Raw genomic sequence first — 13,477 nt, forward strand, 5'->3', positions numbered from 1 at the left:
TATTGGAAGTTGTGGTACCCTCTGACATCAGAGGGTACCAGCTAACCACGCCCTTGCCTGCAGAGAGATATGTCACAGATGCACGCCCCCTCTCCACTGGGCTCTGCCTACTTTTCCAGCATTTTTCAAATATTGCCAGTGGGTGGAGTCAGGCTCTGACCAGGGGTTTAGTTACCCTTTAAGGGTGAGTAAATGATAATTTTTGGTGAACTATCCCTTTAACTCTGTTTTTGTAATTTCTTTAAAACCAGCATTTGCTTCCCAAACAGAACAGTTCAGTCGGTGCATTTGCATTATTCCATTTCCTTTATTTCACTGCATGGATAATACAGTTCTGATGTCTTTTTGAAAAATAAACAAAAAGCTAGATATAGCCTATATCTTAAAAAAAGAAAGTCATTATGAAAAAAAGAACTTGACAAAACTTTAAATAATAATAACGGTGTCTCCAAAAGCATATATTGAATCAGCAATAATAACATTTTACATATTCATTCAATGCATGATTTTAAACAATTTAAAGAAGGGAAATGGAAGGAAAAGATAAACATAACCCTAAAGCCAATCTTTAGTCAAACAGACTGTAACATGTTAGTCGGATTGACACTTTAAATGTAAATGTATACAAGTAGGCGCATAATAACCATGCAAGTGGTTGCAATTCATCTTGCATTTGCACTTCCTGTAAAAGCACTGTAATAAATGCCCTCTTATCCATGTTCAATTACACACAACAACAACAGTATCAAAGATATCACACAAACTGTCAGGTAATTTGTTCTTGGTATGAAACACACTTGTAAATGATCTAAAGAAAGAAATCTGTGAGCAGCAGGTGAACAAAGACAACAGTGCTCAAATATGGGCAGTGTGTGATGTGGACATCAGAATGATCCGAGAATAAACTGGCATTCAAAACTGCAACTGGCAAGTTTGGTTAATGTTCCTATGGGCTTGACAGCTGAAAGTGTACTCCTCATTAAAGGTCAATATAAGCCTATAATATGGGAAATAACTGATTATAAAGCATTTAAAAAAATGCTGTCACAAATTTGAATTTAGTCAAGATAGTAATATCGGAGTGACACATTATTTGAAGAGTACACTGTACAAAGTCGGACAACATGAGATCAAAACATTTGTCAACAGGGAAATAAAAAATACATGATTTATACAGTACAAACATTATATTCTTGTTCAAGACATGGAAAAAAGTCACACACACTTCAATGTGCAAAATTATACTGAGAAAAAGAAAGAAGCCTTGTGCACAATAACATGAAAACCACTTCATAACATGGCATGCCCCTAATGCTATTTTAATACAGATTGCATAAGATCTGATTCATTCCTCTTTTGAGCATTATAGATTATCTTACGTCAGAACAGAATGATTAGTAGGCCTATTTGCAACCAATATCATATTATAACTAAGGGAAAAACACATAGAAATACATGTTTTTTAAACATACTGCTGTGAACACTTAAAAATAAAGGTTACAATTAGAAGGGCTTTACTTGCTGATTCCATAAACCAGCATGATTTACAGACTGATAGGCTACTTAAAATAAACTTTTTCTTTAACGTTTGCGAGTCTCGAGCACAGCACAAAGTCTAACAGAACAGGAAAGTTCGTTTTTATGAGGCGAGAGACTTTTTATTTCGAAACAAGCTATGAAAATAATGTTAGAATAATGACACTGACATTGCCTGACAACATCTCATTTGCGTTCACCACCCACGTCTTTCAAAATAAAAGTCTGGCATCAGAAAAACATTTAGAATTACGTTTTTTCTTTGTCGTTGTTTCTTTGACTACACACTCCGCGATCCACACAAGTTGAGAAACACTGACATAGTCGAATCAAGACCCTTACACAGTGAATACACTCACCTAAAGGATTATTAGGAACACCTGTTCAATTTCTCATTAATGCAATTATCTAATCAACCAATCACATGGCAGTTGCTTCAATGCATTTAGGGGTGTGGTCCTGGTCAAGACAATCTCCTGAACTCCAAACTGAATGTCAGAATGGGAAAGAAAGGTGATTTAAGCAATTTTGAGCGTAGCATGGTTGTTGGTGCCAGACGGGCCGGTCTGAGTATTTCACAATCTGCTCAGTTACTGGGATTTTCACGCACAACCATTTCTAGGGTTTACAAAGAATGGTGTGAAAAGGGAAAAACATCCAGTATGCGGCAGTCCTGTGGGCGAAAATGCCTTGTTGATGCTAGAGGTCAGAGGAGAATGGGCCGACTGATTCAAGCTGATAGAAGAGCAACTTTGACTGAAATAACCACTCGTTACAACCGAGGTATGCAGCAAAGCATTTGTGAAGCCACAACACGCACAACCTTGAGGCGGATGGGCTACAACAGCAGAAGACCCCACCGGGTACCACTCATCTCCACTACAAATAGGAAAAAGAGGCTACAATTTGCACGAGCTCACCAAAATTGGACAGTTGAAGACTGGAAAAATGTTGCCTGGTCTGATGAGTCTCGATTTCTGTTGAGACATTCAGATGGTAGAGTCAGAATTTGGCGTAAACAGAATGAGAACATGGATCCATCATGCCTTGTTACCACTGTGCAGGCTGGTGGTGGTGGTGTAATGGTGTGGGGGATGTTTTCTTGGCACACTTTAGGCCCCTTAGTGCCAATTGGGCATCGTTTAAATGCCACGGCCTACCTGAGCATTGTTTCTGACCATGTCCATCCCTTTATGACCACCATGTACCCATCCTCTGATGGATACTTCCAGCAGGATAATGCACCATGTCACAAAGCTCGAATCATTTCAAATTGGTTTCTTGAACATGACAATGAGTTCACTGTACTAAAATGGCCCCCACAGTCACCAGATCTCAACCCAATAGAGCATCTTTGGGATGTGGTGGAACGGGAGCTTCGTGCCCTGGATGTGCATCCCACAAATCTCCATCAACTGCAAGATGCTATCCTATCAATATGGGCCAACATTTCTAAAGAATGCTTTCAACACCTTGTTGAATCAATGCCACGTAGAATTAAGGCAGTTCTGAAGGCGAAAGGGGGTCAAACACAGTATTAGTATGGTGTTCCTAATAATCCTTTAGGTGAGTATGTGTCCAATAAACCCATTGAAGAACCTTTATTTTTGAGTGTATCATTATGAAATGTTCATTTTTACACATATATATCACACAATGTCTTCAAAATCAAATACAAGTAGACCCCTGTCATTTATAATCAAATAACAATATTACAAATAGACGTAATTTAAAATGAATTGTCATTTCTCACTTAGGCCTAACTGACTTATCCTCTAATAGTGACCATGAAAACAATGGCCTAAAGCCTACTGATAAGAAAATAGGTGTTTTTTAGCCTTAAATGAGTTATGTGTTATCTGTATAACATCTTCTTAAACGATTAAAACTTGACAGAATAGAAGATTTAATGAAACTATACAATGGGTTTATATACAACAAATTTTTGACTGAAACAGGTGTCAAAATATAACGTAAGGAATGCTTGCATTTACTTTAAAAATAGCTGCTGGAACATTTGCATTTTTTTTTCTAGGTCATAATTATTGTTAGGACATTAGTATATTTTCCCTTACAAACCCCACCATGGTTGCAGTGATATTGTCATCCCTACTGCATATTCTGTGAATTTGATAACAATAACTTGCTTATACTGGACAACCAAAAATAGTTGAAGATGTTTACTCTAATTATTCGCAGCCATAAAACTTCAAATAAACAAATCTGAAGGTCACACATGTTGTGAACCAAACAATAAATTACACGGCCAATGCGTCACTGCTGGTTAATTATTTCTTGCATTAGCTGCCTCATACATTCTTATAATTACAGCCGTTCTGTACAAGTACCCAAACAAACTGCGCTCAGTTATTTTCATTTCAAAGAGTTTGCAAAATATACAGATCAAGTCAGCATTGACATTTATGTTTACAGCAGTGAAATGTACATGCATGTTGGAACACCATCAAATGCCCTTGTTGCAACTAGTAAAAAAAAAAAAAAAAACTGTTTTTGCTAAATACCTTTTAGGAGGTTTATGGTGAAAGTTGGTACACAGCATTTCAGTTACAGTGATAGTCCTTCATGTACACTTTTTGGTTTTAGCTGTATAAGTGATTTTATTCTCATTTTTAAAGGTTGATCACTATGCTGTACAAGCACAACCGTTATGTACATACATGTTAAATAAAACGTATAGTGTAAATATGTACTATGAGTGAAGTGTGAGGTTAAATTCTACCGACAACTCTCAATAGAAGGCAGTGATAGTTTGAATAAGGAATCATCAAAGATCTTTCTTTCTTTGGTTTGTCTGGAAACACAATAACATCTGCATGTTCAATGAGCTGCGCTGAATCCTCTGCTCACAAACATTAATAATTGTACATAACATTGTCATTAAAAAGGAACAAAATGTGCTAAAATGTTTCTTTCACATAGTGAATAATATAAAAGAGAAAGAAAAGAGTGTAAAACTTGGAGAAATGACAGGCTACTTCTGAATTATCGTCTTTTCTGTAGTTCAGTCAGTTTTAGTCTGTTCATATCTGCCGCCCTCTGGGGCCTTCCAGAACTACAGGACGGTTATACAGGGAACAAAATCCTTCAAACAGCCACCAAAGAGCAGCCCAAACTCAGAGATCGTCCAAAACCTCTTCAAGTTTTTGTGTTGCTTATGAAGGAAATCAAACCAGAAGCACGTGAATCTCACCGCTGGATTACTTCTTGGCTAGCTGGAACGGATTCTGACCCTTTTAATAAAAGAAACACACATTTGTAATGCACTGACACAGTTTACTCCTGACTTGGAGATGGAGAACGCTTCAGACAACATGCATGTAGAATAACCAGTGTTGGGGGTAATGCATTACAAGAAAAGCAAGTTATGTTATCAGATTACTTTTTAACGTATTACTTATAAATTTACTACAAGATATCGGAGTTACTTTTTCCAAATAAGTAAAGCAAGTTACTTTGTTTTTCCATTTATTAACTGACAGCTCTCCTGTCCCCATGTTGAGTAAGTGCATGATGGTTACTGTAGTTTACTAGACTAAATGTAAGCATTTACTCATCTCACAAAAACAGATTTCAGTACTCCTCAAAATTAATAAAAACAGTGAAATGCAAACAGAATATTAAGCAAACCTGCAATAACTATGTTAAATTAGACAAAATACTTAATGTATTTAATCTCACTTTATTAATCCTTGTCTTTGCTGCTGATCATCGATGATCCAATTAGACTGCACGAATAAACAAAAATGACTTTAAATAAATGTTTCGTTTTTTTTTTTTTTTATTGCTGAAGTGAGTGTTGGGCTGCATCTAAAATCACATATTTTCCTTTACTATATAGTAGGCGAAAAATGTGACAAAAGAAGTGTATGTCCGAATTCACAGTACTCATAAATGAGTAGGCAAAAAGTCTCCGGATGACCTAGTACTTCCGGCGAGATTCTGAAGTGTGAAGACACTTTACTATCCCATGAGGCCACTGGAGAGGATTTATGAGTGGCAGTGAAGCGACGTAACTGTTTGTGGTAGGTTATGTGGTAGGTCACATGATAATGACAATATGGCAAATTTAGTATGTCCATATTACATTCATACTACACACACTCATATATAGAATGTACATTTTTGGCGGTCGTGAAGTAATTACTTATTCAAAATAAGTACCTTCACAAGAGAGTATGCGATTTCAGATACAGCCTTGCGCTGCGTCCAAAATCGAATACTTCCCTATATAGTATGCGAAAAACAGTGGGCGAAAAGTCCCTGGATGACCTACTTTTGTTGATGACCTAAGGTTTGTTTGAGCTGCGCCCTCTACAGTACAGGAGTGAATGTGCATTTCCTTCAGCCTGAGGCTTATTCGTTTCACTTTTGGTGTGAAAGGCCTTCACATTTGCTAAAAACAGAACTTTTTATTTTTTTTGGTCCTTAAAAACAAACAAGCAAGCCCATCCCAGATGATAAAAAGTAACGCAACACATTACTTTCCATAAAAAGTAACTATAACACAATTAGTTACGTTTCAAGGGAGAAACGCAATATTGTAATGCATTAATTTTAAAGGTAACTTTCCCCAACACTGAGAATAATTGTATAACCTACTGATGCAGTTTTCACACTTCAGTCAGATGCAAATCACGGTAACAAGCAAACCTGCAGCATGTGAACATCCAGAGCGGGTTAATTTTTCAACATGTCATCACTATGCAAACAAACAGTTAAAAAAAGACATGTTAGGAAACGTTTTGGCTGAACTTTTTTACAGCCATTTATTGTCTTATATTCCTCATGTTGACAGCATAGCTTCTTTTACATTATGGTTGATATGTCTCAAAACTACTTTGGCAGAGTAAAAGCATTAAGGCACATGTTAGTATGAGGTATTACAGACGAATAAAGAGTTTATAGACACTGATGATTACAAACCATGCTTAACTCCATATTAACAGGCACAATGGAACCCGAACAGCTTGTCAATGTAAGCAGCAGCAATCCTACACAACTCAATGACTTCAACACTGAATGAACACAAAACAAAACCATTTAAGCTAAGGGCCCTTTTTCATATGACCCTGATGTGTCTTGGGAATCAACATATTATAATGTAAATTGCAAGTTTATAATACTAACTTTTATTCTTCATTTGTACTTGATAGTTGAGGTAAAACGGGACATACACTACTGTTTTAAATTTTAGGGTCGGTAAGATTTTTTTTTACTCCAAAAAACTCAACTCTTTTTTGCTCAGACACTGAATTTTTTAAATAAAAAAATCTGTAAAAATAGTAATATTGTGAAATATTTTTACAATTTAAAACATCTCTTTTCTGTTGTAATATATTTTTAAAAAATGAATTTATTCCTGTGATGGCAAAGCTGACTTTTCAGCATCATTACTCCAGTCTTCAGTGTCACATGATCCTTCAGAAATCATTCTGATTTGCTGCAGAATTCTTTGATGAATAGAAAGTTCAAAGATTTGTAAAAATTAGAAATAGACTGTTTTTGCAACAATGAATGTAGAAGTTTTTAGTGTCACGTTTGCTTAAATGTATTTATCCATGCTGAACAGAAGCATTTTCTTTTAAATATATACAGTATATATATTTTACTGACCCCAAGGTTTTGAACAGTAGTGTAGATGTTTATTAGCAAACACAAAGATGTGCTTGACAGTGAGCAGCAATATATGAGATAAATTTAAAAAAATTGAATTTCTCTCTATTATTAAATTGTCAGAGATAAGAATAGAAATAGAAACAGAAAATAACTGCTGAAAGGGCAAGGTTTTGGCATATTTACATAAAGCCCATGGAGGCAAAGCACTGCACGAAGATTACTTTTTTTTTTTCCTTACATGAAGCAGTTGACTAATTCAGTTTTTGCAATAATATATTTGGCAGGTGAATATGGAGTCAAAACAGTTTGAAATGCTCACTAAATAAGTCATGCAGTGCAAATGTTTATAATTTATGCACTGAAACTACTGACTTGATAATTATACTGCATGTAGAATGGACTTTGAAATAAGTCATTTTAATTGTCAGTAAACATATGCAGTTACAGTGTAAGATCATTAGGTTTGGTGTGAACATGTCCATGTTATTCTCAGAGCAAAGGGTTTCCTCTTACACACAAGGCCAATTTGTAACTCCAGCCCCACTAATCAGTGCAGCGTGGTCCGACACAACACATTAAAACACCATGATACAATAAGTTAATAGGCACGTATCAGTTAACATAATGCACAAATATCATGCATATGCTGCCACAGTATATTTCTTCCTTGATCAAAACATTTTGACATAATGCATAGGTACAGTATAAAGTCCATTACATAAAAAAAAAACATTACCAGTAATAAAAATAAACATCTGTACAAAAGTCCTGCCAATATTTTTATGGTTTGCTGTATTTTCCATCCTTATAACAGATCAATGGCAAAAAAAAAGTACAAAAATAAATATTCTATTTACAATCACACATGGCATTCAGGAATTAACATCACTGCAAGACAAGAGGCAAAAGACCACATGTTATTTTCAAAGCACACATCTTTCAAGCAAATGGAGGCATAGATTGTTTCCTATCAGATGTTGCATAGAAAGAAAAGAGTGAAATCGCTAATAAAGCTCAAATCAGATTTGAAACAACTGGTCATAAAGAACTATATTGCAGCAGATTGAAAATGATAAACCAATTTGTATTAAATTATGATTATATATTACAAACGGACTGTAGATGACCGTTAATATAGTAACTTTAAATCTATACCTCCATATCATGAATTCATTGCACGAGTTATGTCATAGTAAGGATGGCATGGACGCAATTATTTTAAAAGCAAAATGTTAATATGATCAGTCAAGAGAACTCACTTTATTCCAACACCCTGGTACTGGCAGACCATCATCGCCCTAAAACAAAGAGGAGAGGTGAAGAATAGTAAAAATCATTTCATTTTCTTGAGATAGGAAACATAACAGTATCCGTGTACATACAGTATACATAACCATTTCAGTAGCACTTTTGAAACATACATTTCCACTCATCAATCAATCAATCAATCAATCAATCAATCAATCAATCAATCAATCAATCAATCAATCCTGTATCCGTTCACACAAACATAAAGAGTTACAAAGCAGCACTCAAAACTATAACTATAAGAATACATATATAATATTATAATAATTAAATAGCTATCTATATGCAAAGATGATGTACCTGGATGTTTCAAACCGTTTACATTCTTAACAATTCAATCGGGTAAATTAGCAAGAAAATAATGAGCAGTCAAGATACCTGCTTTTTGCAACAAGGCATTTCTATTGAACACTTTCTTTCATGCAGATATTTGTGGTGATCCAGGGTGCTCCATTTAACCGGATGAAAACAGACGTGGTGAAAGGTGTTATTTCGTTAATATGCAGGTTAGTGTAAGAATATTAGATACACAGATCAGTAAAAGATAAAATTGAATGCATGCATTCATGTTAAACATAAAATAAATAAAAACTGATGAAGTAGCAACCATTTTATTTTACAAGTAGTCTTAATATGTATATTTTACAAATCAAGTTAAGCAAGTGTTAAATTCACACAAAAAACGTATTGGTGAAAACAATCGGTTAGATTTTTATTATTTTAATAATATAATAAATTTAGTTTTTTTTTTCTTAAACAGATTTTAAAAATGGTTAATAATTAAAGGGGTCATGAACTGCATTTTTTCATAAAATTGTATAATGTTCTTTGAGGTTCACTTATAATATTAGCAAGATTTTCACATAAAAAAACATCCTAATTTAGAAGTAATAAGCTATTTTCCATCCTGTTTTTACCTTCTCTTTGAAACACTCAGTTTTGATGGGCATGCCGTATTCAAGACTTTGAAGTAGATGTCCACTGCTATGATTGAGGAGATGTTTTGCATATTAAATTGCACCATTATGGATTTTTGAAAATGACCTTTCATGTAGTGTGTAACATATCTCTAAGTAGTTTTGAGTTTTATATTTTATATTGTGTAGGTCTCCTGCTAACTGGCTAATTCACGTTATTGCTGTCTTACTGAAATACTTCTGCTAATCAGTTGTGGGCCACTATTACCCCTATAACTGTGTCTATTAATGCAGATTGTCTGTCGTTCTCACTACTTTGAGGAAAGATTAAGCATGGTGCAAGATTTGTTTTACCAACGTTTATGTTATATCAGTCATTCACGCTAGAGCTTGGCTAATGTATACACTGTTATTGATACAGTTTACATGTTCACTTCAATAAATTAGAAAAATACAAATTTTCGAAAAAACGACACAGTAGACCAATCACAACAGACTGAGCTGTCTGGCCAATCAGAGCAGAGTAGCTTGCGGAAAGGCGGGATTTAGAGAGATTGATTCATCTTATGAATCGTTTGAGAATCATTGAAAATGTGGTGATGTGCAAATGTATATTATGAGAAAATGAAACAGTTTTTTGACCTTTGATGCATGTAAACCTGTTGTAGGAGACTCCACAACAACATTAGGAAACTTTAAAATAGCATAATAGGGGCAATTTAAAATCATTTTCAATGTCTCCGCCATTACACATATGGATCTGTTTTAAAAACATCCGATGTTGAATATTAGAAACCAACCAGTGAAATTCATCCATATGTTTGAGCCAGAGTCTGATCTCGAATCAGAAGACAACGAACCTACACCTCAAATATCAAGGATACTCCAGTCTGTGATAGTGTGGTATGGTAATTAATCATCTTTATATTTATTCCGTATGTATTTGTGAGATAGTATTGTTGTGGTGTTGAAACAAAGACGCAACAGAAAAGTGTTTGTCTAATTGAAATATTTGCCAACTGTGAAACATTTATGCATATATTATACTGTACTTCATAAGTCATTGTTGTGGCAAATACAATTTAAGTACTTTGAGTTACCACATCTATAGTTGACAAAGGATAACTTTGTTTCATGTTAACTGATTATGAATGACTGTCGCAACATCGTTCTTATATTCATCGTTCATAATTTTCAGTAAAGTATGATCTGATCTGTAACGGTCAAAGCAATGGTGACACATGGTAAAAAGATTGTCTCTCTTGTTTAAAAACTAATCCACAGTAAAATGAAGCGAACATGAACCGACGCGATCCGGAACGTCGTTAAAAATCAGTTAATAAGTTAATCAGCGCTTTCTTAATGTTAGGATCACAAGGAAGGCAATGCAAACACTGCGTTTTTTCCACAACTTGGCACTGCAAAACATCTTGTAATCCTCTATCGTTTTTGTTGTCAGAGTAAGTCTGTGTTTGCGTATGCGTCACATATGCGTCTCTCTCATTTATACTACAGTATGACATGTACGAATCGGTAGGCGGAGCCAAAGAGGCAATGATGTAGAAGTAGAAGTAGTCTGGAGACATAATTTGAAACGAGTCGTTTTGGGAGCTTGTTTTCAATAAAAGCTGTTTTTGAACTAACGAGGAAGTTTACAGGATATTTTTATAGTACGTATTTTTTTTATTTCTGAATTCATGACCCCTTGAAAGTTTGTAGATTTAACAGAGTTAAAGATATTAATGCTGAGATACCATGCAAGCTTTTTTTCTGTTCTATTCTTCATTTGTTCTTCATTCCGAATGGGCTACGCTGCAGCATTCGCTTCAGGACAGCAGGAAGCATGCGGAATAAGGAAAGGGATAGACAGCAGCATACCACAGCGCACGGGGCATCTAGCCCGTCCAGGCCTGGCAGCCCCGGTTCACCTTTCTCCCCTTTAAAGCCTCGGAAACCCTGTTTATGAAATCAATCAAATAAACATCCTGTCGTCCAGCCACACCCCCACAATGGCCGCAGTGTTCCAGCGTCTGATTGGTCCAGAGCACACTGGACCTGAGACTGACAGGAATTTGTTCACCAAATCCACAGGGATGTAAACTCCACATAGTTCAACTATGATTTATTGATTTATTGTTCATCAGAACCAAATTCCTGTCAGTCCTAATCCTGAAAAGCAAAAATCCCATTAAGAGTTCTGGTGCCTAGTCACTTTTAATTCAAATCCCCATCTACAATAGTTCTTATGTAATGTATGAGAAATATATGAGCACAAAGTCTCTTTATATGTATATACAGTGTAATTCTAAGACTTAGACCAGAACTCTTCTGGGCAGTTGTTAGTGTTTATTACACAAAGACATAAGGAGACGTGGCTTTCGTGAAGTCTCCTTTTGCCTTAGTGCTGCACGTTGAACGAAAGACATACCAACGGACACGGGGCATCTAATCCTGGGGCTCCTTGGTCTCCCTTATCCCCTTTGGCCCCCCTGTTGCCTTTCTTGCCCCTCTCCCCCTGCAAACAACAGTGCATTCGGAAAAAAGTCAGACCTCCTAGTCTACTAGCAGTACTTGTAAGAAAAGCACCATCACTAAGAATAACTATAAGACACTCTAAAAGTAGATGTGCTTTTGAACCGAGCTACAATGAGTATTGGGATCATTTAAGGAGGGTAAGTGGAGGGGTTAAGGAGGTCAGCCAGTGTGGTTAGTGTGGGATTTAAAAATATTTTTTTTGTATTACTAACTTTGTGTAAAAAATACTGAATGCACATTTACTAAATATCTAAAAATGAATAAATAAGGTTAAATAAGTTGACTGGCTTTTTTTAAGCCAAATTTTTAAGCCTCAATTACATATACATTCCCATTCAAAAGTTTGGGGTCAGTAAGATGATTTAATGTTTTTAAAAGAAGTCTCTTACGCTCACCAAGGCGCATTAATTTGATCAAAAATACAGTAAAAACAGTAATACTGTGAAATATTACAATTTAAAATAACAGTTTTCTATTTTATTAATATACTGAATTTTGAAATGCAATTCAATGCTGTGATGCAAAGCAGAATTTTCAGCATCATTACTCCAGTCTTCAGTGTCACATGATCCTTCAGAAATCATTCTAACATGAAACATTTATCATCAACTGTGGAAAGCAGTTGTGTTGCTTAATATTTTTGTGGAAACCGTGAAAAAGAACAGCATTTAAAAATGAAATAGAATGAACTCTTTTGTAACATTATAAATGTTTCTTTACTGGTACGTTTGATCAATTTAATGTGTCCTTGCTGAATAAAGGTAATGGGTTATGATGATGACTGAACATAATTTTTGATCCCTACATCTAAACCTTTGAAGGTAATATATTTGTATTCCTTATTCTTGGCAGCAAATGTTGGCTCTAATAAGTAAACAATCTGTGATTGATTCCATATAGAACAATGAAATTAAATTACAAAGACTAATGTACAAAAGCTGACGAGGCACTATAAGTGTTTAATCAACATCCCTATTCTATACTAATTAAGACCAGCTTTGCTTTTTAGAGTGTTTCATGATTTATCTTCAAGGCTGCACGCAAAGTTTAAGGGTTCTTTGGAGGAAACTATTACATTTAAGCTATATAAATGGGATCTTTCTATGCTTTAATACAGAGTTCTAACATTCCGAACAGCCCTCATCATGATAGTTATTCTAACACTTAATGGAGGAAGGAAAAATTACATTATGAATCAACATGGAGCTCATTTTCTAATCCTGTTTGACAAATACTGATTCCTTAAGACTGTTTCTGAACTTTTGGCTCACATCAGGAGTCCTAAATACTCTCATCAGGATGTCAGAATGAGCTCTACACCGACATAATGCCATTTCCCACATTGCTTGGTTATGTGCCTTTTCAAAATAGATCCAGATGTGGCTTTCGTGGAACAATAAGAACTCTGTGCATTAGCATAATTGGGAGAAAATCAATGCAGGTTGGTAGGGAGGTAAGTCAAGGATATGAACAAAAGTATAAGAGGTGAGGAAGAGGAGGAGTATTAACCCAGGCTACGACATTAGGATGCAGGAGGAGCAGGA

General features: G+C 35.4%; 1 protein-coding gene across 18 annotated transcripts in view; it reads right to left on the reverse strand.

Annotated features, from left to right (window-relative positions):
* Window positions 1–297: 297 nt before the first annotated feature.
* Window positions 298–13,477, reverse strand: part of col13a1 (collagen, type XIII, alpha 1) — a 108,255-nt gene continuing 95,075 nt past the window's right edge. For 15 of the 18 annotated variants that reach the window (XM_082153357.1, XM_082153346.1, XM_082153347.1 and 12 more), the window contains 3 exons: window positions 11,827–11,913; window positions 8,433–8,471; window positions 298–4,787 (listed from right to left, as the gene is read on the reverse strand). In XM_082153357.1, coding sequence (XP_082009483.1) covers window positions 4,755–4,787; window positions 8,433–8,471; window positions 11,827–11,913 — 159 coding nt within the window. In that variant the 3' untranslated portion in view covers window positions 298–4,754. Of the gene's footprint in view, window positions 4,788–6,293; window positions 8,062–8,432; window positions 8,472–11,276; window positions 11,355–11,826; window positions 11,914–13,477 lie in introns of those variants that run through there. The other 3 variants (XM_082153354.1, XM_082153343.1, XM_082153341.1) reach the window with 3 other exon arrangements.

The sequence above is a fragment of the Leuciscus leuciscus genome (assembly GCF_965113295.1).
Source record: "Leuciscus leuciscus genome assembly, chromosome: 22".
Taxonomy (NCBI): domain Eukaryota; kingdom Metazoa; phylum Chordata; class Actinopteri; order Cypriniformes; family Leuciscidae; genus Leuciscus; species Leuciscus leuciscus.